The sequence below is a fragment of the Camelus dromedarius genome, chromosome 16 (genome assembly GCF_036321535.1).
Source record: "Camelus dromedarius isolate mCamDro1 chromosome 16, mCamDro1.pat, whole genome shotgun sequence".
NCBI lineage: Eukaryota > Metazoa > Chordata > Mammalia > Artiodactyla > Camelidae > Camelus > Camelus dromedarius.
Window position 1 is genome coordinate 40,402,071 of NC_087451.1, and position 25,344 is coordinate 40,427,414.

General features: G+C 35.4%; 1 protein-coding gene and 1 non-coding gene across 12 annotated transcripts in view; one reads left to right on the top strand and one right to left on the bottom strand.

Moving 5' to 3' along the window:
• The window catches only part of TANC2 (tetratricopeptide repeat, ankyrin repeat and coiled-coil containing 2), a 304,309-nt gene that overhangs the window by 83,432 nt on the left and 195,533 nt on the right, over positions 1-25,344 (bottom strand). For all 11 annotated transcript variants that reach the window (XM_064495693.1, XM_064495689.1, XM_064495696.1 and 8 more), the window contains 2 exons: positions 20,231-20,356; positions 1,473-1,754 (listed from right to left, as the gene is read on the bottom strand). In XM_064495693.1, the coding sequence (XP_064351763.1) occupies positions 1,473-1,754; positions 20,231-20,356 (408 nt within the window). The remainder of the gene's footprint in view (positions 1-1,472; positions 1,755-20,230; positions 20,357-25,344) is intronic.
• On the top strand, positions 10,556-10,662 carry LOC116158052 (U6 spliceosomal RNA). The gene has a single exon (XR_004142278.1). It is a non-coding gene; the product is annotated as a U6 spliceosomal RNA (small nuclear RNA).

Consider the following 25,344-nt stretch of genomic DNA (forward strand, 5'->3'; position numbering starts at 1 on the left):
ATGAATCTTAAAGATCACTTTATCCCACTTCCTCATTTTACAGATAACAAAACTGAGGCTTAAAGGATTAAAGTAAAATTCTCAAGGTTATAAAGTGTAGTCAATTTGAGTGTTGGGGCTCAAACTGTGGGCTCTTGACTCCCATGACATTATGACAAGCTACTCAGAAAAACTTCATGCGGAAACTGAGTATGATATTGCTCTTAAGTCATGAATTCTTCCATACCAATTTTCACCATACTCTGGCAAGCAGGAACTCTTGTTTTAATCAGTTTTCTTTCTAGACATTAGTTCTTCTACTTGTCAGATATCCGTAAGTTTACCAGAGGCAATCTGCCTACTTAATGACATGAAACTGCTAATTAATTTCCACAGGAAGCCAAGATGTTTGGAGGGTATTCAGTGAGTGCCTGCTGAGTTTCTATAGCACTGTGCTGGACTCTGCAGCTACTATGATCTCAAACAAACCATTTCTAGTGGTTGCTGTCTGGAAATCTGTGATGAGCTACATTATTGATTTGGATTAGCAGAGCAATAGTTTCTTTTTTGTTCTCTTATACCTAACAGAAACCAGGTAGATTGGTTCTATACATATACTGTGTACAGGAAGAACAACTACACATTCATTTCCTTTTATCTTCTTCACTCAAGTGAGTTCCATCGATAAAGAGAGGGAGCACAGCCAAATAGATGAGGCCGGCCTCTGACACCAGGCTGCTTGGGCTCAAATGCTAGTTTCACCATTTACTGGCTTTGAAACCTCGGAGGCTTGCTTAACCTCTCTGAGCCTCAAACCATTTATCTGTGAAATGAAGATAACAGGAAATACCTCACTGAGTTGACAAGAAGATTGGCTGAATTAATATTTGTTAAGCTTTTATTAGAGAATGCCTGGTATGAAGGACCACATGAGGATTTTAAAAATAAATAAGATCCTGATGGTGGTCATTTGGCTGCACCCAGCCTGTGATGAAAGAAGCATGAATATATATGAAATCTCAGCATCTTCTCACAAGGAAGCAGGAGAAACCCTTCAAGGACACAATGACGTTCAAATCCAAGCAGTGCAATGGTGACATCAATCGCAAAGAAATGAAGGCTGCAAACAGACTGTGTTGGCGTGTAAATGAGGACGGGGCACTGGTGGAGCGAAAGCTGACACTGATGGATGCAGACAGCTCTTACAGGCAACTTCTGTGGTCACTATCCAAAGGACAGAGTAGCCAGACAGTCAGTAGGGAAGTCATAAATTTATTCTGAGAGAAAGGTTTTCAGTCACACTTAGGTGACTGTTGCATATGTGGGTTAAATGTAAACAGAGTACTACATTCTTTCCCCCAACTCTGAATTCACGGTCCTCACATACAAGTCAGGTTTTGCAGATCAGAAAACGAAAGGATATGAGACTTAAAAAATGTCAGAAAGAATTCCAGAGCAATGAAGCAGGGAGTTCTTTAAAAAGGAATACATACGTTTAGGGGAGGCGTGGGGACTGTCAGAGGCGATCTGTCTCATCCGCGTTCCGTGGCAGCTGAGGGCCACCAGCCTGGAGATGATGGAAGTTTTGCCGAACCCAATGTTTCCCACAATCACCACACCTTGGTTCACGCTGGCATTTGAACTTTGAAGTTGAGCGTCTATTTCATGGAAAACCCAATCCCGGCCAACGAACACGGACTCTGTAGTGATGCTGGGCACTTCAAAGAGCAGAGGCTTCAGGGAGATATCTGGAGGCCTATAAGGTGCAAAGCGAACTGGAAGGAACAGTAAGAGAACAGAGAACTTAGGTCAAACTGCCAACACTGAAAGAAATAAGGAAAAAAAGCAGTATGGTTTAGGAGACTGTTGGGAGTTACAGTATGATGGTACCCTGGGTTACTGAGAAAATAACAAAACTCCGAATTTTGGTTCTACACAGATGAGCAACAGCAGGGGGGCTAGAGCCATTTGATACCCTAGCTGGAAGAACACAAACATGGTTAAAACAGTAATAATTCATGCTATAGTCAGAAACAGTGATATTCAAAATTATTAAACAACGGGGATGGCCCAGTCACCCGCAATCAGGATAGATGCAAAAATAGGGTCCTGAAGGCCTCTTTCTATGCCTGGGGATAACCTTTAAAGTATTGGATTGTGAGGAGATGTGGGGCTGGCATTTTCTGGGGGAGAAGCTGGGGTGAGGCAGGGCATCCAGATGGCTTATGGCATCAGCTCTTTACCAACCCGTAAGGATGCATTTCAGTATTCAACAACCAATGTGGCTGTATCACCACACATCAGTCCTGCAGAAAGCAATGTAAAGATAATTTGTCTGTTTCTTTAAAAATACCAATAAAAACAGAAATTCCTTTAAGTTTGTGATGGTATTTTTTTTTAATCTAGGAAGTGTATTATGGGAAGAAAACTTCTAAAAGCCCTGATGGTTTAAAAGGTTTTCAACATGTTAAGCAATCAAGGCAGTAGAAAACAAACTTTCACCTATTACCTTTATACCTGTGTGGCCAATTTGAAAAAAAAAAGATTTTTGGTTTTTACATACTTCTTGGGGTCAGATCCCATTGCTTCTCCTATGGTTTTTGTGTGTGTGTGTGTGTGTGTGTGTGTGTGTTGATGTAGTTGTGAGATGTGCTAAGGCCAAGCATGAGCTCTACTTTCAGTAGTTTTCTAAAAACGCACAACAGATGTGACTTGGTTTCAAAGTTCAACCTTCTATATTAATGGCACGAAGAAGTCCTGCCTAACTTCCCTTATCTGAATTAAATACTTTCTTAACTGTTTTAAGAGTAGTTGGAGATGTATCATTTTATCTGTTACCCAACATTTCATTTCTGTATCTTTAAGCTGAGTACAGTGCTTTGACACATAGTAGATGCTCACTAAATGCTTACTGAAATAAGTAAAAATAAAGTATTACACTCTAACTCCTTTTTATATTTTGCAGATTAAAGGCCAGGGGTGGGAAGAGGATGAGGACAAGAGAAGGAGAACTAATAAAGGGGGAAATCAGATCTATACACACTGCTCATATTATTCTAGAACATACTTAAACCACTTACACATCATAAAATAGGATAAGAAAACACACACACAAGCACACATACATGTAAACACTCTTACTTAAAACTGTCTGAAAGCCATTAGAATGATGACTGAGCATTTAAACAAAGGATAACAATTCCAAAAGCAGTAACACTAATTAAAAATATAAAGCCAAACTCTAGTAATAGAAGCAAATAGTTTCCTGTATCAGTTTTAAAATGTCCCAATTGTCACTTAAAAAAGAAAAGGTTATGAAGATACAGCTACATAGTTACAATTTCCTGATTCACATCTCTTTATCAAAATGTACTCTTTTCAAAAATATATAATTACAGAATTAACTGAAAAACTAGACTTTAACTTGCTAAAAAATTAATTCTAGTGTCTTACAGCTAACAGTCTATTTTACTTTTCTTAAACATTATTTTACTGAGTTATAATTCACATACCATAAAATTTACCCTTTTAGAACACATAATTTGGTGGTTTTTAGTATATTCATAAAGTTGTACAACCATCACTATTGAATCCATTGTCCAAAGAAAACCATATACCCTTTAGCTGTCACTCTCTAGTCCCCGTTTCCCCCAGCCCCTGGCAATCTGAGACTTTCTGCCTTTGAAGATTTGCTTATTGTGTTCATCCCACATACATGGTATCATATGATATGTGGCCTTTTATGTCTGGCTCCTTTCACTTGGCATGTTTTGAGGTTCACTCATGTTGCAGCATGTATCAGTACTTTATCCTTTTTCTTGCTGAACGATATTCCATTATATGGATATAGCACATTTTGTTCATCCATTTATCATCTGACAAGCATTTGGGTTATTTCCACTTTTTGGCTATTATGAACCGTGCTGCTATGAACATTCATGTACAAGTTTTTGTGCACATATGTTTCCAGTTCTCTTGGGTATATATCTAGGAGTGGGTCATATGGAAACTCTATGTTTTAACTTTTGGAGAAGCTGCCAAACTGTTCTATTTTACTTTTGCTATTTTTAATGGAAGTGATATATATTCACTACAGAAAATTTAGGAAGAGCAGATGAACAAAATAATTTTACTCCCATCAGCCAGAGAGAAATACAATTCACTTTCTACCTAAATTTTGTCTGTACTGTATATACTTATTTTTAAAACAAAAAATGGGGTCATACTATAGACACTGTTTCATTATATGCTTTTTTTTGCTTAGCAGTTCTAGAGTTCTGAATAAGTTGACTTATCAGACTTGCCAGCTTAACAGTTGCTTCAGTGGAGAGACTGATCCTTGGCACTCCTCACTCCTCCATTTTCCACGATGTCACTTAATAGTAGGGGCTGCTAACCATTCAGGGGTTCTTCTGGGTATCTGTGTGCCTCTGGTGAGCAGACACTGAGACAGACACTCTGAGTTCAGACTGAGCAGTCATAGGACTCCCAGCAAGGGAGGAGAAAATAGATCGTTGGTTTGAGATGAGTCTGATTAGGCCTAGAGAGAGATCTAAGTTCACACAGCTGGTTTCAGAACTAGAATCAAAACCCAATTCTGACTCCAAAACCTAGGGTTTTTTTCTACTACATTATGTTGCCGCTCTTTAGGATATCACTATTAAATCTGAATGTGATACGAGTTATACCACTGATGACCAGGACTGAGTAGACTTAGCTGACTGGCTAGGCTAACTTCTTTCTCCTTCACCTATACTGTGTTTCCCTTTAGGAACTACATGCTTGACCAGAAATAACCTTTCCAGAGAGAGAAGAGCTTCTGCTTTCTAAACTAACAGACTTATCTCTTCAGGTCTGAGATTACCTTTAGTATCAAAAGGGACTTTCACGAATATGACCAATGCCAACTTATAATGTGGGATAAGTACAGAATCAGCTTAAATGCCAAAGTTTTTGAGAAAAATTCTATTAAGATAACTTGTTCTCACATTGACGTAATCTCTCATCATATTTTATTCTACTGAGAAAGCTTTGACATTTTAAAAAGTTATTTTAAAATTTTTCTAAAAATGTAATCAATTCACAAAAGCCTCAAGGGAAGAACAGACAAAATTATCCCAGTACCATATGGTAAAACAACTGTAGACACCAAGAACAGCTTAGAAACAGTTTCTGTACCTCAGAATCTAAGGCTTTTCTCAGATCAATACAATAAAAGAAAGCCACGCTTCCTATGTACCAACAATAAATTTAGGGCATATGAACAAGGAACTTTGGCCTGCACTGTGGGATGTAGAGGTAATGAATACTCTCTGTGGAGTTTATATTCCTAAATAAGTGTTTCTTTGTTTGGAATATCAGCTGGCTTCCGAGAGGTTTTCTAAGGCAGAAACCACTGAAATAATCCAGTGAGAAATGACCACAGCAACTATAGCTGAGCTAAAGCAAAAAAGATGACCTAATCCATACATTTAGTGACAGATGTGGTTCTTACCCCTGGCACCCAAGAAGTGGCAGTCCCAGGGCAGCAACAGAGCAGGAAGACCATCCCATCCTTCTCAAAACATTCTAAAGCATACTAATATCTGGAATTTACTTTGAAATTTGTAAAAAAAAGGATGGGTGGTTAAAGAGATGGATAGATATGTGATAAAATAATCAAACACAAATGATATATCAAGGTGAGTACACGAGTTTTTACAGTAAAATTCTTTCCTTTTTTTTTTTTTTGGTATATCTGAAAATTTTCCTAACAAAATGTTAAAGGAAAAAACACAAAAAAGAAAAACATTCCAACAGGGCACACAAACAGAACAAGCTTTGAAAGGCAGTTTTTTAAAGGGATTTAATAATCACCCCAGACTCAGACCACTGTGTGCATCCCCTCTATGCAAATTAGGCCTGTGACAGACAAATGAATTCTCTCTAGGAAACAGTCTCTTTGAGATTATCAATTCAAATAGTTATATATCTAGGCTTATAGAGAAAAGTGACCTTACTTTAACTAAGGTAAAGAGTAAACATTTAAAAAACAAACAAGAGTGCATTAAGGCTAACAGACCAGTTTGTCGAAATGCAAATAAACAGCTGCAGCAGCGGGAAAAGGGGAAGGGGAAGTGGGGGCAAAAGTGCTCTAACTGGATTTAGACTAAAGTATATTTACTCATGGAAAACAACCATGAATCATCCTAAAAGAAGTCAGTCACAGGACTGGGAGAAGAAAGGGCGTATGTAACACAGCCAAGGTCTGTGCAAACAGGAGCAGAGTTGTATTTCCTCACATTCTTCCATAATGACTGTAAAGTCTAGCCTGGAAGCACCTCTGTTCCTCAGATCAAAAGATAATTTCAGGCTTATTCTTAGGGTTTAGGCCATGCATGCTATTCTCTGCAGAGAGCAGAGGAAAAACACATGCGCTTCAAACAAAACCTTGTCTCACATTAGCACCAAACACAAGTCAAAAAACAGGCTGATTTGTTTTTCTTATTAAACCAAGGCAAGAACTCATTTGTCTACTGAGTTTCCAGAAGGCTCACTCTCCCATTTGCAAGAGTCAAATCTCTTTAGGGACTGTTGTTTATTTATGGCACTCAGGAACAGGACTACAGTAGGCAGGTATTCCTACCTCAGGAAATGAGTTTTTGAAGAGTGTAAAGCAATCTGAAGCAGGTCCTAAAAAACAATCTAAAGATAGTAGCCTGAGAAATGTTCATTCCAGATAACTTTTGTTTAAAAAAAATTAAATAAAGCAGATTCACTTTTTGGGTCAGCAGGGAAGCATATACCAGAGTGGGTAAAACTGCAGACTCAGAGCCAGGATGCCATGGTCTGTATCCTGTCCTTGTTACTTACTAACTGTGGGAACTTAGGATACTTACATGTTTTTGATATCTCAGTTTTCCTCATCTTTAAAACGGGATAACCATGACATGTGAGGATTAAAATAAGTTAATACATTTTGTGAGCCTGGGACAGCGTCTGCTTGTTAACTGTGGTAGCTGCTACCACTATGCATATCACTAAGCCACAAAAGACACCCAGTGTAACCTAATCCCCTCCCTCTCACATACATTTATTTAAAACAAAACACCATGAAAAGTATATTGAGAACATACTCTCTTTGAGCCCTCAGCACTCTGAGCTTCTGACTTATGTCCCTTCTTCCTTCTACCACTCAACATTTTGAAAGAGCCATGCTTACTATCTTCACTTCCGAGGCAGTAACTCATTCTCACCCGGCTTCCTCCCATATTACTCTGCTGAACTTGTTTTGAAGACACCAACAACTTTCTAACTTTTAAGTCCAATGAATTATTTTCAGTCTTTATGCTTAACCACTCCTCAGTATTTAACACTTTTAACTAAATCTCACTTTTTGAAAGATATTCCCTTATTGGGCTTAACATAACACTTTCTTCCAGTTCTTTTTTTGTCCTCTCCTCTTGATATATCTTTAATGATTCCTCCTGTTCCAGCCATCCCTAAAATATTGCCAATCCTAGGTTCTATATTTTATTGCTTTCTCTTCTTAGTGGTCTCCTTGGGTAATCTCAAAGGAACAGACTAATTTCACAACCATCTAAGTGGTGATAGTTTATATTTCTATTCCAGATCCCATTTCTAAACTCCTGTACAGCATTTCCAACAACTCACATGAGTTATCTATGTGAATTTCCAATAGATATCTCAAGTTTAAAATGTTTAAAATGAAAATTATTTTCTCACTCCTGTTAACCTAGACTTTATTGTCCATTTATTATCTCAATTAATGAAATATCACCTAAGACAGAAACCTGGGATTCACCAGGATTTCTTCTTCCTTAATCCTTACATCTAATTTGTCATAGGTCCTATCAATTATTCTTGAGGAATATCTCTCAGATAGAATTCCTTTTTCCTTTTCCCATTCCACTGCTACTGATAGTGACATAACCTTGGAGGAGTTGCCGGATCACTTTAAGCCTAGTTTTGTCATCTGTAAAATGAGGATAATAAGAAAATGTACATTTAAGCTCTTAGTTCAGAACCTAGTTAATCCACAATAAACGATAGCCTAAGTTTAGATTCTCAACATCTTTTGCTTTTGACCATGTACTTAAACAAGCTTTTAATAAACAACCTTGTATCTCACACACCCCTCCTGTATACAGGTATATGACATAATCACGTCTACCCTACACTTCTACCCACATATTTCATCAACTTACCCTACCACAATTACTCAACCTAGGAAGTCCTTACTAACTAGTACAGTTATTGTTGCAGGGGATGTATGTCACAGAGAACGTACATTTACAAATGTTTACTAAATGAATTTGTGAACGAAAACAGTATGAATTTTCCATTCGCAACTGCAGAGAAATGTTTATAGATTTGGTTTTGGCAGAACAGGAGGGCTAGAGGAAGACAGTTATAGGATGCAAACCCAGGTCTTTGAAAATCACTGAACTGTACTATGATAATAAAAAGAAATTAATCATTTGTTTGCCACCTTTCGGGGATATATTTCTGTTTAAAAGGCTAGTGTCATAAACAAGAGGGTCATTAAATAACAGGACATTCAGGGAATAAAAACTGTTATTTTCCAAGCTCTGTACATATCACAGGCAAGGCCTGGATGCTGGCCAAGACATCAACAATCAAAGAATCATATTTCTACAGGAAGCTGGGGGAAGGGAAAGTATCCAGAGAAGACAGGATATATATTTTTTAAAGACTATTTTTCCTTTCTTCTAGAGAAATTACTGAGAAGGCTGAAGCCACACATACCCATTTAGTAACTACCACCTTACTAGTGCTATATGTGAGATTTACTTAGTACAAACGATGACTGTATTTAATTCTTCATTATTATAGGTAAAATATGTATTTTGGCTTAAAGAAAACCCAATTCTAACTACCAAGCCAGTCATTTTCTAATGAGAGATGGGTTTATGCTCTCATTCATTTCATCCATATACATATATATTTAATTTGACATGAATTTCCACTTCTGGCCAAGATGGAGAAACAAGGACTAGATTTGCCCTCCCACCTAAAACAACTCCAAAACAAGGAAATAAACCTCTAGACAAAATACATGAAACAAAGGTTTTCAAGGCATTAGACATAGGCAATGAAAAACAGTAATCCCTAACAGATGGAAAACCCTATGTCCACTTACAACATTGAATTTTCAGACCACAATATAGGGAGGAAGAACCCAGTCAGATTCTGGCAGACTCCCTTAGTTGAGTAGATGGAGCTGAAAATCCACAGATACCAAGGCAGCAACTGTTCAAAGAACAGAGTACTGGAAAGGAGAGAGTCGTACAGAAATAATTCTGAAGATCTGTGGAGAGTTAACTGTTGAGTAATCTCAGAGTAGTGACTGGCACATGTATAAGGACTAAAGAGAAGAGTGCCTGCTGTTTACAAAGGTCCAGGAGTAGTGCCTGTTCCTACCAGCCAGAATGGAAAGCCTCACAATTTATAGAAGACTGGATAAATCCAGAAAGATCTTGTCTCAAAAGTATGGAATAATGAGACCTGTAAATATTGTTCTGGTTCTACTCATCAAATCTTAAAGACAAGAACCAAAATTGATCATACTGTTTCCAAATAACTCACCCACATTCCAGAAAAAAGTTGAAGAATAGTTATTAGAATATAAACATAAACAACACTCAATAAAGTAAAATTCACAATGTCTGGCACCCAAATGAAGATTATCAGCCATGCAAAGATGTAGGAAAATATTAAGTCATAATTAGGAGAAAAACCAATCAGCTGAAATTGACCCAGACTGGACACAGACGTTAGAATCAGCAGAGAAGAGTATTAAAACCATGATTATAACTATATTCTATATGTTCAAAAGGTAGGGACATGGGAGATATAAAAGACCCAAATTGTACTTTTAGAGAAAAAAATCACAAGATGGGATTTGTGACAAATTTGACATTACAGAAGAAAAGATGAATAACCTTGAAGACACAGCAAATAAAACTATGCAAAGTTAAACACAGTGAAAAAAGAGATTAAAAAATTTTAAATATTTTTAAAAATAAAAAGAGCATCAGTGAACTGTGGGACAACTCCAAGTGGCCAAATATAGGTGGAACTGGAGTCCTTGAAGGTGGGAGACAAAAAATACATTTAAAGAAATAATGGCTATAAAATCTCCAAATTTGATGAAAACCATCAACTCACTGATCCAGGAAACTCAATGAGTCCCAAATGCAATAATAAGAAAATGATAATGAAGGCACATCATAATCAAATTACTCGAAACAAGTGATAGAGAGAAAATCTTAAAAGCAGTAAGAGAATAAAAAGACACATTAAGCACAGATGAACAAACATAAGGATGACAGCAGATTTCTTTTCAGAAACAATGCAAATGATAAGGCAGTAGAACTAAACCTTTAAATTATGGAAAGAAAAAACATGTCAACCTACAATTCAGTATCTAGTAAAAATATCTTTCAAAAATGGTGACACAGAGTTTTCAGACATATAAAAGCTGAAAAAAGTTAATAATTAATCACCAGCAGACCCACAACATAAGAAATGTTAAAAGAACTCTTTCAGTTCAGTGCTTGCTTTGGCAGCACATATACTATAATTGGAATGATACAGAGAAGATTAGCATGGCCCCTGCACAAGGATGACATGCAAATTAATAAAGTGTTACATATTTTTACATTATGCAGTACACCAGAAATGGACACATTGTAACTGACTATACTTCAATCACAAAAATAAAAACAATAAATAAAACAAACAAAAAAACCCCCAAAACACATAAAAAGAAGTCTTTCAGGCAGAAGAAAAATGACATCAGATAGAAAAATAGATTAACACAAAGAAATGAAAAGCACTAGAAATGGTAACTGTGTGGATTAATATGTAAGATTTTTTCAAAACTCTTTAAAAGATAAGTGATACCTCTATATATGGTGGTGTTTATTACATTTAGATAAGTAAAATGTCTCATAACAATAACATAAAAGCTGGGAGGAGAGAAATGGAAATACACTATAATATCGAAAAGAGTTTAACATAATAGACCTGAGACTGCTAACCTTAGAAAGTCTGCTTATAAAGTTGGCCCTTACCTGAAGTTTGGAAACATGAATTTTGAGATTTCCACCATTCCCAGAACTAAAAAGAATGGCTCACTGTGCTTAAATTGTTTGTATAAACAATACGATTTATGCTGAATATTCGCTTTTCTTCTGGGAGTCTAGAATTTTGGTATGTTTTAGGCAGGAAGGTCTACATGACCTGACCCCAGTAAAAATCTTGGGCACTGAATCCCTAATGACTTTCCTGGTAGACAACATTTCACACGTGTCACAACTCATTGCTGGAGGAATTAAGTGGATGTTGTATAACTTCACTCAGAGAGAATAGATAGAAGCTTGTGTCTGGTTTTCTCTGGACTTTCCCCCATGCACCTTTTCTCTTTTCAGATTTTGTTTTGTATCCTTTTACTGTAATAAAGCATAGCTACAGGAATGACTATGTGCCGAGTACCATTAGTCCTCCTAGTGAGTCAGTCAACTTGGGGGGCACCTCCAAAGACAAGTATTATAAAGGTCTTGAAACATTTATCAAGATAGGTCATATTTTGGCTCATAAAAATTCTTCATAACTTTAAAAGAATTCATGCTGTTCAAAATATATTTTTTGACCACAATACAACTGAATTACAAATCAACAGCAGAAATATATCTAGAAATACCTCAGAAATATCCATGAGTTGAAGAAGAAATCAAAAAGCAAATTTTCAGGCCATAGAAAAGTGTTTCAATGTTGTTTCAGTTGTGCTGGGAAGCCATTAAGACTTTTAAGCAGGGAAGTAATATAACTTAAGTATTTGAAAGATTACTATGGCTGCTGTGTATATTATATTGTAAGAAAGAGAAAGAGAAAAGTAAACTTCACATAAAAATTCATAAAGTTTTTCTTTAATTAAAAACTAAAATCAGATTTTAAAATGTGAAAAAAAGCAAATTAGTATTTTGAACTGAATGAAAGTGAAAACATAAAATGTATGAAATGCAGCTAAAGTAGTATTTAACAGGGAAATTTATAGCACTAACATGCCCATATTAAAAGAAAGGTCTATGTCAATGAGCTCATCTTTTACCTTAGCAAAATAGAAAATGAAGGAAAAAACCCAAAGCAAGGAGAAGAAAGGAAATAATAAAAACAGAATGGAAGTAAGTGAAGTAATAATCAAGAAAACAATAGAAAAGATTAATGAAAATAAAAGATTTAATGAGCTCAATAAAACTGTTAAACCTCTAAGCAGATTAATCAGGAAAAAAGAGAAGACATAAAATATCAGTGAGAGTAGAATCAAGAATAAGTGGTAACATGACTACAGATTAAAAGGGTAGAGGGATACTACGATAACTTTACACCAATAAATTTAACAGATTAGATAAAATGGGCAAATTTCTATAACACACAAACTAACAAACCCACACACAAAAAAACAGACACATAACCTGAATAGGTTATATCTACTAAAGTAATTGAACTGACAGCTAAAATCTTTCCATAATGAAAACTCCAGACCCTGATGGTTTCATGAGCAAATGTTACCAATTATTTAAGGAAGATATAACATCTATTTTACACAAACTATAAAGCTCAAGAGAGATACTTTCTCATTACTATGGTATTAAAACCAGATAAAGACATTATAAGAAAACTACAGACCAGTATCTCTCATGAACATAGATGCAAAAAAATATATAAAATTATGTTAAATTGAGGCCAGTATATAAAAATGTAATACATCATGACCAAGTAGATTTTATACTAGGAATTAAAAGTTGGCTTAACATTTGAAAATCAATGTAATTCACCATTTTAACAAAGTAAAAAAGAAAACCATTATGATTATTTCCACAGATACAGAAAAACCAATTGACAAAATCCAACACAAACTCCTGATTAAAAACAAACAAACAAACAAAAAAACCCAAACAACTCTCAGCAAACTAGCAACAGTAGGGGAACCACCTCAACCTGATTAAGTGCATCTACTGAAAACCTAACATTTATCTCATGGTGAAAGACTGCATGGTTTCTCCCAAAGATCAGAATAAGGCAAGGATTTCTGCTCTCTTGGCTTCTATTCAACATTGTACTACTTTTAGTCAGAGTAATAAGGAAGGAAAAAGAAACTATCTTTACTCACAGACAATATGACTATCTAATGTAGAAAACACTATGGAATCTACAAAAAAGCCATTAGAAATAGTAAGTGAGTTTAGCCAGGTTTCAGGATACACGGAACAGTATACAAAAATCCACTGTACCTCTGTATACTAGCAATAAACAATTAGAAATTAAAACAAAAAGCAATACTATTTAGTATAAGAAATATGAAATACTGAAGGGTAAATATGACAAAATATTTTCAACATCTGTACATTGACAAAACATTGCTGAGAGAAGTTAAGAAAGATCTAAATGAATGGAGACATATATTATGTTCATGGATTGGAAGATTTAATATTGATAAGAAGTCCGTTTCCTTCAAATTGATCTACAGATCCAATGCAATCCCTGTCAAAATTTCAGCAGCCTTTTCAGTAGATATTTACAAGGTTTCATATGGAAATACCAAAGAACCTAGAATAGCCAAAACAATAACATTTGGAGGGTTAACAATATCTGATTTTAAGCTTTATTATAAAGCTACCTCAATCAAGAGAGTGTGGAATTAACATCAATACAAACAAATGAATGGAACAGAAGGAGTTCAGAAACAGATCCATCCATACATGGGTGACTGATTTTTGACAGCGCAAAGGTGCAAAAGGAATTCAGGGGAGCAGGAATAGTCTTTGCAACAAATGGTGTTAGAACAATTGGACAGTTACATGCCAAAAACAAAACCCCAGAAAACTCTGATACCTACCATGCACCACATCATATACAAAAATTAACTCAAAATCAACCATAGGCCTAAACGTAAAACCTAAAACTATAAAATGTCTAGAAGAAAACACAGAAATTATTTGTGACTTTTGGTTTGTCAAAGAAATCTTAGATATAACACCAGAAGAAAAATCCATCAAAGACAAAAATTCATAAATTGGACTTCTGAAAACTTTTGTTCAAAAGATACTGTTAAGAGAAGGAAAAGACAAGCCATAAACTGGGAAAAAATTGCTAAGCACATACCTGATAAAGGACTCTTATCCAAACTATACAATGGACGCTCAGAACTCAATAATAAGAAACCACCCAATAAAAAAGTGGACAAAATATTTGAAGAGACAATTCACTAAAGAAGATATTTGATGGCAAATAAGCATATGAGATCAACAATAAGCAAAATGTTGTATAGCAGATCTCTAGAATGTTTTCATCTTGCATGACTCAAACTTCATTAAGCCCATTGAACAGAAACTCCCCATTCTCCACTCCCCGCAGGCCCTAACAACCACCGTCTGGCAATTAGTGTTTATATGCAACTGTTTCTCATCCCTAGCACCACAGTGTACTGAATTATCTACAATAAGCCATTGTATTTCTATTATTATGCTACTTAAAGCTTTTTATATTATACTGTCTATGACATAGTATAGCCTGTTGCTTAAGAGTCTGCCAGATATGAAATGAATCCCTGCACTGTCAGTTACTAGACATGTAACGTTAAGCAAGTTATTTAACCTAAGTCCCAGTTTTCTTACTACCACTACTTGCATCAAAGAGTTGTGAGGATTAAATAACATGTTTAAAGCTCTTAGCACTGTCTATAAAGAACAAGAACTCCAATAAATGTAAGCTATCATTTTTTATCTGTCTAAAAGTGTCCCATTCTCAACATCTGTCTTTAGTGTTTTAAGAAGTCCACTGTATTCTATTAATGTGAGGATAAAAAAGGGGAAAGGCTTATTTTACCCTGGAAAATAATACTTTGAGTCTTTGAATAACTTGTATATTAAATTTCAGCTTTCTGACACCGGTCTTATCGGAAAACATTTGTTGAGAAAAACTTGGAGTCACTGCTGAGTGGACTTTTCAGGAAGGGAACAATGATCTTTGAAAAACAGTAAAAGAAATACTTTTATTTCTCCAGAAGAACTAACTCCCCCAAATGTTACCACTTTATACATGTTTCCTCACATTGAATACCTCAAATTACAGGGAAAATGTAAAAACAGTAAAGGTTTCAAAATGTGAAGTAGCTCATAAAAGAATTATATAACTATGCCAACATAATTTTGTGCTATTATAACGTTGGTCTTGAAGGCACAATTTTTACTGGTGAATCAAAAATGGCTAATTACTTGAAATTTAAGATTAAACATTTTTAAGTGAATGCTCACTGATGAAATAGCTATGGCCCTACAAAGGAAATTCTCCAGTTCTGTATTTTATTAGTATCTGGGGAAGCTAGTCCATAAAAAATCTTTTATTACATACTACAAGATTGGAATGCTTAGATCATTTTACTGAATCAAAAATGTTTTACAAAGTGTTACCTAAGTAAATTTATTGTCATTATGGTTACTTTAATAAGATTTAGTTACTTTTGGAGAAAATATAATGATAGAAAGATTAACTGGGAAGCTGATTCTTTAAATTTAATTTAGATCAAAACATCAAAATGGCTTAATGGTTATTTACTTTTCTTTATTGCACTTAAGGCATTTAAAAATATTTTCAGTGATTTACTCTTACAGAATTAGATATCATGATTACGATTTCCTTCATGTTACTCCACAGCCTTTCTTCATGTGTTATTTAATGCCAGAGGTCAGTATGTGCCTGTTAGATTATGTGGTTTCTAGACTCATCTCTTCCCCAAAGGGTATTTCTCCTTTTCAGGTCTTGTGAGGGAATTTTGTTGTGCATTAGCCACTGTTTGGGTTTTCAAAGTTTAAGACAGAATTTACCAACTATGGCTGGTTTATATAAAAACCAGATCTGTGCACCTATCTGGAGCTACTTTCGAAAGCAGTGATCTGCTTAAAAATGTTACAGCTAGACTACTCCAAAAAGCATATATCAGTTCCTAGCAAATATTCAGAGACATCCAGTTTGAGTATTGCATTTTCAAATTTTAGGCTACTTCACAAAAGAGCTTACTGGGGCTGAGAGGATCACCTCACAAAAGTAAAGCTTATAATCTACCCTAATATTTGTATGTAGGCAGTTATGTGCATGCAACTTTATCTCTGGATTTTGGATTCGCCTAAAGAGAAAGAAAGTAAATATTATAAAAATAAAACAATGAATAATGAGATAGAAAAGGCTGATGGAAATATTCCCTTGTAAATGTGAGAGCTAGCCAGGCAATGATCAAGATGACTACACAACCTCAGGGACGTATGACTCAGTGAGCTAATGTCAGAGTATTAGCTCCATGACATACATCTTAGTCATCTGCAAAAAGGATTCATTGTTTTGGAAAAGTAGGGAACTCACAAATGGCATGAAGCAGTGCCACTGATTTTATTTGATAAAAATTCGATTCTCTGCCTTGACAAAGCAAGTTAACTGTGGCAGGGTCAATTTCACATCAGTTCTGCCAATGAGTCAGATTATCATTTGCACATACATCTCCTCCAACCTAGTATCTACTAAAACAGGTATTAACTAAATCCAATGCCTGTGAATGGCCATTTATGTAATAGGACTTAGTAAAAGTCCTAAGAAAACCAACATTTCTTGAGAAATGAAGTTTTAATTAGGAATGTGTAATCTCTTCAAGTAGAACACTGTGATTATAATTTAACATCAGGCAGGTTCTAGAGTCTTATCATTAATAATTGGTTGTTAATTTACCCTAAGTAGCTACTATTCAAAGTCATTATGCTATGATTTGCTTTGTATATTTTAACTCCCGCTGGCTCCATTTATATATTGTCATAAGATTTATTTCATTTAGCCATAAAACCCAGTACCTTCTTCTTTCCTTTTACTGGATAGCAAACTTAGTTTCTGTCTTTCTCTGTTTAAAAAGAATCCATTAAGATGATCAGAAAGAGTGAGAGGTTTCAGGTAGATAATATCTAGCATGACTCCACATTAACACAATGGTGATTAAAATTAAAAAATAGAACCCCAAAATAATTTTTAAAAACTTGACTTAAAAACTTTAAGGTTTCACATGAATATCTGTCAAGGACATAGGCTTTGGGACTTGAAAGGCACTTGTGGTAGGTTAGCCAGCTATGTACTCTGCACGTTAGGACACAATCTGCTGTAACTATTTTGTCATTAGAGCTCAAGCTCTTGGATGGTTGACAGCGAGGACTCAGCTAACTTGCTGCAGTAAGATCCGGGACAGTGCACTTATGTGACCTTCTCCCCACTGTTGGGCTGGGTCCCTGGAAGCATCAATTTTAGTAGAACAGTTGTTCAAAACAGTTGTCTTGGGAAGTAATAAAAAAAAAAAAAAACACTTTTTATTAATGAAGCAAATGTTAATGTTAATACCCAACTTGAAGATCCAAGTTGTAGTTCGTGGGTTACCCCAGCAACTTCTGCCTCAGCAGTCGAAAGACTGCCACTATGATCAAACAATTATAGTTACTATTAAGGTAACTGCTAAGTGAACTATGCCTGTATATTAAACCATGTTCATGGATAACTTTTAACCAGTTCTCAAACTACACTCTTTCACATTTCTGTAAACAGACCGTACGGTCCTTAAAGGCATAAAACTTATCTTCAGTTACAATGGTATTCTCTAAACCAGTTGTTCTTAAAGTGTGATCTTGAAACCCCAAGGGGTTCACAAAGTCAAAACTATTTTCGTAATAGTAAGAGGTTATTTGTCTTCTTCCACTCTTATTCTTTCACAAGTGTAGGGTGGAATTTTCCAGAGCTTCCATGCTGTTAGTACATAATGGGTCAACCATTAAAAAAAAAAAAAAAAAAAGAACAGGTATTTTAACAATTTCTCAGTTTTAATTTCTAGTATGGTGACTATCAATAGTTACAACTCATATAACACAAGATTTTCAGGGTCCTCAACAATTTTTTAAGTGTTTGTAAAGGGATCCTGGGACCAAAAAGTTTGAGAACCATTGCTCTAAAGAGAATAGTGCAAGACTGCCTATGAAGTGCGCAATAAATGCTTGCCACCTCTTTATAGATCCAAGGAATTTTACTTCAGATTATCTCTATACTTGAAATCAATCAGTAAATTTAGGATCCCTTGATACACTACAGTGTACATGACCATTAGCTACCTTCTCTGAAGATCCAGTGTCATTTAAAGCCAGAATTATGATTTTAAAACCATTTTGTAATACTTGTTTGACTTCCATATTTTAAAATATAGAATGACAAAACCTGTACTATAGAAAGATATATCTTAATATATAGTAAAAAAGATTTTCAATAACTTTATTACTTTTTTCTGAGTAAAGTTGTTTTACTTCAATCATAACCAGAGTTAGGAAAAGAAATAAAACTGAAATATGACTGCAAATTGTATGTTCCTTTAAATAAAATTAGAAAATATGATGTGACATGTTTTTTTAATATTATGCCAAGAAAACAATATGATTCTGTTTCTACAATAAAGGGTAATGTTTTGGACAGAATAATCACAAATTACAAAGGCTTGCCAAACAGGTCTACAGAAACATAAGGAAAGTCTGTCCAAGTTTGCTTTCCTTTCTTTTTAATGTCTTTTAAGTCATGTCATAATCTACAGAGTTCATTTGTGAGTTGTAATCAAGATAACATGTTACTTTTTGAGGAAAGATTATTGTCCAGGGCCTCAAAGTTCTAAATTAAAGTATGTTACTTTTAGAAGACAAAATACTGCTTAGTAAACACTCAAGTCTCTTATGAATTAATGCACTCATCTGGATGGCATGTTCCAACCGTGTAGACTGCTAAAAGAAAATCTCTTGAAAGAAAAGGTAACTTCAAAGGGACTGGAATGTTAGTATCACTGTATATTTATCAATGGACAAACTCCATCTTTAGAATTAATGTAAATAGTAAGTTGAGATGCTATCTGAAAGGGATATGAAATTAGTTTTGTAAGGAATGCATTATTCTGGTGCCTAAAGATTTAAGTATGTTTTGGAAAAATCTTTGGATGCACTTTGGTTTTATTCAATGTTCAGGATGAAGCTCAATGCAACAGAAAAGAGTTTTGTTGTATTCTAAAGACCTTACTGAATCTTTAGATACTAGAAGCAGACATGTGCCATCGAATATTAACAGAACCCAACATGAAAAGTTATCAAAAATATACAGCTTAAATACACAGTCATTAATTTCTATTTCGATGCAGTACAAAATCCATTATTCAATGACTAGCAAAGCAGAAAATAAAATCAGCAATGTCAGTATGTTTTTCAGTAATGTGGTGCAAGGTCATGCCAATGTGGCAGATTTTCAACCAAATCTGAAGGTCCAGATTGATCAACAGCTATATCCAATCTTCTTTATTAGGGCTACACATTCTGGTCTCAGCACAAATCATTTATTTGGTCTTTGACTAAATCTACTCAGGTCTCAGATATACTCTATTTACCAGCACTAAAGTAGCACTTGACATAATTCCATTTTCTAGGATAAGCAACTAGTATATAGCTAACTGAAGAAATGGCAAGCAGGATGGATAGGATTGGGAACTAAAACCATCACTGGGGCCATCAACTCACTACTAGACCGTGGTTATAACAAAATGAAAACCTTTATAAAGATCAGGTTCCCAACTGTAGAAGCACGTAGCATGCATAGAGAGTAAAGAAACAGGTGCCTGAGTAGGAAAAGGTAAGTTGTTTAGATGTTGCCAGGACAGGACAAGAAGCACTAAAATTCTAAGAAAATGAAAGTACTGTATGTCACTAGTAATGGCCAGAGAATATAAATGAAATAAATTCTCTAGTGAAACTCATGATTATTGGCACCAAGTTCACCTGCAACATGGCTAGGGCTGAAGTTGGTCAACAGTAACTTCTAAATTCCAGGACCTTAAAAAGGTTATTTCTCCCATCACAACCAGCCCTTTATACTTGTTTTCTTTCAGAATTTCAAAGAATCAATGCTTCCAATTGTTGGTAACTACACTGCCTTCTACAATGAGTACAATGTATTTGCTTATCTTTCCCTCTAGATTCAGCAGATGTGAATTGGTTACATGCTCACTTCTTAAGGGAGGCTTAAGTAAGTGTGGAAATTGGAAACAAAGGAACCTTTTGCCTCCTGCTCATTTCCATTTTCCCCTGGGCATCCCCATGCAAAGCCCTCCAGTGGCTCTAACCTCTTAAATCCTGTTGTGTGCGAGCACCGGCCATGCTCTGTCTTGGCATTCGAAGAGAAGTTCTCAAAGGTGTATGTCTCTGCTCATCCAGGTAAGCGAGGTCCTCCAAGTGGGCAGAGCTTGTGGCTGGCAGGACAGAAGAGTTTAGTCAGAATACATAAGTTTAGAAAACTTTTAGTTAGTCTCTATCTCCAAACTTTGGAATTGGAGCAAATACATTTACCAAGAGTTTGCTCAACTCAAAGTCCTCAATCAGTGCCTAGAACACCTACTAGGGAAACATGTCAAGAGTCGTCTGCAGCTCCTTCATCACTATCAAACGCCTGAGCTTATGAGATTACTAGCAACAAGTTGGCAAACACATTAGTAACTGACAACAAAGATTATTAGCTTTTGCTTCTTTCAGGTCACAAATCCCATTTGTAAAACAAGACATAAACATCATCAGTGTAGAAATCTGTTTCAAATTATATTAAACTGTAAAAAACAAAAACAAAAACAAAAAAACCCTACGAAACTTTATTTTCAACATTTTCCCTTCATGTTAAAGAATGACATATGAAAACACTGAAAATAATTTTCATGTGTGTGTATATATATATACACATTGGAAAGGTGGGCACCTGGGACAATGGAGAATTGCCTAACAGCATTTAGGGAACTGCCAATGTCCTTGAATTTCAAAAAGTATTCTGTTGCTCTCTGAAACAATCAAGCAATAATGGCATTCCATTGCATGTATAAATCCTTTAACCCCTAACCGAGTCACAAAAGAGAGAGAGGAAATGGCAGAAGATAGGGGGGAAAATGGGTACTGGCACTGCCATATACTGAGAGCTGTTGGGTTCACTAGCAATGGATCAGAAAGTGAAGAAGTCAAGAATTAGGAAATGCTGAAGACAAAAAAAAATTTTTTTAAGCAAAAATAAAAGAAACCTCAAACTTCTGTAAGAAAATGATTATTTAGCGCTTATAAATCATTAATGGAACCATTAATTCAATTTGTTGCCAACTATGTAAGATACTGTGCTGGGGGTTAGCTCAGTAATTCCGTGACAATTATTTACTGAGCACCTCGTATGTGCCAGGCACTGTTCTTTGCGCCCTCACTGGCTTAGCTGCCAGTCTACCTCTGTGACTGTTAGGAATGGATGAGAGGAAGCAAACTGGGATAGCTCTTGGTAGCTGAGCTCCAATGAAGCATTGTCCATATCCCCAGTCAAGGTAAGACATAGTCAACAATAACATAAAGTGGGTTATAGTAAGTGGCACAAAGTACTCCATGAGCTGAAAAAGAGAGAGGAAAGATGGGGAAAATAGAAGAGAGGGAGAGGAAGTGAGAAAAGGATGAGAGAACAAGTGCAAGAGACATGTATTCCCCTCACCCTTCAATTACTGCAATTGTCTACCTGGATCTACTGAAATCCCACACAAAAGAAATCTATCCAAATTATGCATATAGTTTATACAAAGAAATAAAAGTCTTTGAAAGCTAGTCCAGGGAATTTAATACAAGGAAGGGCAGCCGAAAGCTATATTACACACCAGAGGGAGGAAGACAGTATCAGAAGAATATACAATAATCTTGACTTCTGCATTCTGAGATGGAAACTAATCAGAATAGAAAACTATCTAATCTCTTATTTAAAAACACTGCGGACAATGACATTATCTCCATAAGTATTCTAATCTGCTTCTGTGAGTTAGTTCTTTCTTATGTTTAATATAGTCTCTTCTGCTTTAACCAAAGTCTGTTTTCTTTTGTTTGGTTCTTTATCCATATGTGTATGTGTATCCCTTCCCTACCCAGGGGTCCCATCCCTACACAGTTCTCCTTGGAGCTCAGATATGTGAGCATCAGCTGAGCAGGGCCCCTTCACAGAGATGTGAGTTTGGTTTTGTGGGGCCTTTCCTCCAGGCTTCTATGGTTTAATCATCCCAACCTCTTCTTGTCCCACAGGCTCAGAGGTGGTAGCTGCTGCCTGTAGTTGCTAAGTCCATGATATCTCTGGGTTCTCTTTTTACCTTTTCACTTCTTTAGAACCTAGTTAACAATTCTTTATACGATCATATTTTCTGTTAAAATTTTTTCTATGTGGTTTCTGTCTCCTGACTAGCCCTTGACTGAGATAGCACAGAAAATAACTGAACAGCAATCCTTTTCATACATGTGATGTTGATAATAAAGCAGTATCACAGAAAGATGTAAAAGGAGTTTTAAAGGCCATCAACTCTAGAGATCAGCAAACTATGGTCTGTGTATGAAACGTGGTCTCCTGCCTATTTTTGTAAATAAAATTTTATTGGAACATACTGCCTGTTTGTTTAAATACTCATTTTCCACAGAGTTGAGTAGTTTTGACAGAGGCCATATGGCCCTAAAAGCCTAAAATACTAGCTGACCCCAATCTAGTAGACCCCCTCATACACAGATAAGGAGACAGTGAAGTCACTTATCTACAGTGACTCACTCATTCGCTGGAGAGCCAGGCCTGGAAACCAGCTATCTAGACTCTCAATACAGTGAGTTCTATTTGCATTGTACCCTCCTCCCCTTTTATCTAAACAGATTTAATTCTTTCTTAAAAGGCTTAATTTTCATCCTTTATTCATCTTTGCCACTTTCCCTCTTTTTTTTTATGGCTTCAAAGAGCAGTGATCAAACTTGGGCGGTAAAGGCCTTGTCAGTGCAAAGTAAAGTGTCTTGCATGTCAATCTCTGTACTTCAAATATTTTCCACAGTAAGAAACAAAAGAAAAGAACAAACAAAAGCCCCAAATTTGTTTTTTTTTAATAAGAAAAATACTTATAAGGTACTTTTTAAGCTTAAGAGTAATATGAAAAGATCAATGACAATGAGAATTTTTTATTTATATTAGAACAAAATTCAAGTGAAACTGTGGCAGCTGGCTGAGTGACAGAAGTTTCTGGTTATCATTATGGCAGTATTAATGGTACATTATATAATTTTAAAGCAAAGTTTTAGCAGAGTTCTTTTACTAAAATTATTCTATATGCTAACACATTAAAATGATTTGATATGTTTTACTAAAAAGAAAATATGTATTTCATTCATACTAGGCAGAATGATATAGAAATATACAATATGAAGTGGAGCAAAAAGCTGTGTTAAAAAAGTTTTTTAAAATATATTATATCCTATGAATCTTTTAAAGATTAAACTAAAAGAGATCTATGCTTGGAGTACAGATTTAAATTAAGTAACAGTTACATAATCCATTTTAATTTCTTTGCATTAAAAAAATCATCTAGAGAGTACTTTTAGCCACAGCCTTTGTTTCACGTGTTTAACTTCTTATATTCAATGAAAAGCTATTGGTACCTTTTGTAAAATATAAATGTTTAGTTGTGAACTTAAGTTTTACTAAACTAAGCTTTACCATAGTAATTTCTAAGAAAATGAACATCAGTTGTTTTATTCTTTTATTTCACAAAACCAAGAAATGTAGTAAAAATGCATTTTGGAATGAGCACATTGCTCAATTTCAGACAGACGACATTAAAAGAAAAAGACAAATATTGCAATCACTGAACTGAATAACAGTTCATTCCTTTACAAATCCAAACACATGTAGGCAAACTAAACTAAGGGAAAGCAGAGATACTCAATATTAAGCACAATAGCTCTAAAGCCCTGATCCAGGGCTTTGATCTGAAACCAGCTAATGGGGAACTGTTGCTTAAATCTGGACTGCAACTGAGTTATGGTTAGTTTTACCTAAGTCTATTAAAACATTCATTCTTTTTCTTATTTTAGCAATTCATACCTTTTTTTGTTGCTCTCTGGATCTATCACTATTTCATTAAATAATCCAAAATAATTTTTTTGCCTTTTTCCTTATTAAATCATTAAAAAAATAAATTATTTTCCTTAGTCTTATTTTCAGTTTCTTTCTGCTTCATCATTTCCAAATTTCTTGTTCCTTCAAATATATTATTCAAAGGTATATGAGACATATACTGGAAAGATCAGACAAGAGACCTGAAATTCTGTTAGCCGTGGCCTTTGTTTCACTAGCTGTACACAGCTGCACTCTCCCATTGAGTCGTTGACTCTTCCATTTGCAGGACACTTTCTGAGAAAAAGTTTTTGTCACACTTTGCCAAGCATCTTAATCATTGTCAAAATTTGCTCTGGCGACACTTTTTCTGTTTCCCTGACAGATCCCCTAGTCAAAATTAATTGCTTCTCCCTTTCACCATCCTGATACACATACGGCTAATTAGAACTTGCATTATTCGGGTAATTGTTTAACATGCCTGTCCTCCCTTACTAGAGTACATAGTAGGTTCTTGAGGGCAAGAAGGCAATGTCCGATTCATCTTTGATAACCCTGTTTTTTCAGAGTAAGTCAGAGTGCCCAGCATATAATGCTCAACATAGAACTAAATTCAGGCTAGCCCTAAACTTACATTTAGAAATCTGTCTAGCTCTGTTCTCACCTTCCTCATTGCTCTGCTTAATGCTTAACAGACATCATAATGGTATCATGCTTGGCTCCAATGATATTCATATAATCTTCCTTCAGGTACTGCTGATCCCTCTTTTACTTTTTTCTATAACACATAACACTTTCTATCGTACTATATAAATTATTTACATACTATGTTTATTTTACTTTCCCTGGTGAGAATGTAAGTTCCATGAGAGTGAGAATCTTTGTTTTGTTTACTGATGATTCTCAAGTGCTTTGAAGAGCGCCTGGCATACTATAGTACATGCTCAATAAATGCTTGTCTAATGACTGAATTATTGTATTTAACATACACATTGTGTTTTGGCTGTATTTAAACAATTAATGAACAAAGAATTAGGTTTTATCCCACTGGGTTATTTGAAAGCTAAGGATGAAGGGGATGGCTACAGCAACAATGCCTTGTACATCACCATCCCATACAAATACCAGTGATGGGCCTATAGGGATACACATATTCCCACCCTACAGTGCTACTCTTACTGTGAAACTGTCCTGGCAATTTTTTTGAGATAATTCTGTCAAGTTAAATTAATATCATAATATGTAATGAATACTTTTCAGATACAAGTATAAGACATAACTAGGTAAGCTGAAGTGAATTGAAGAAATAAAAAC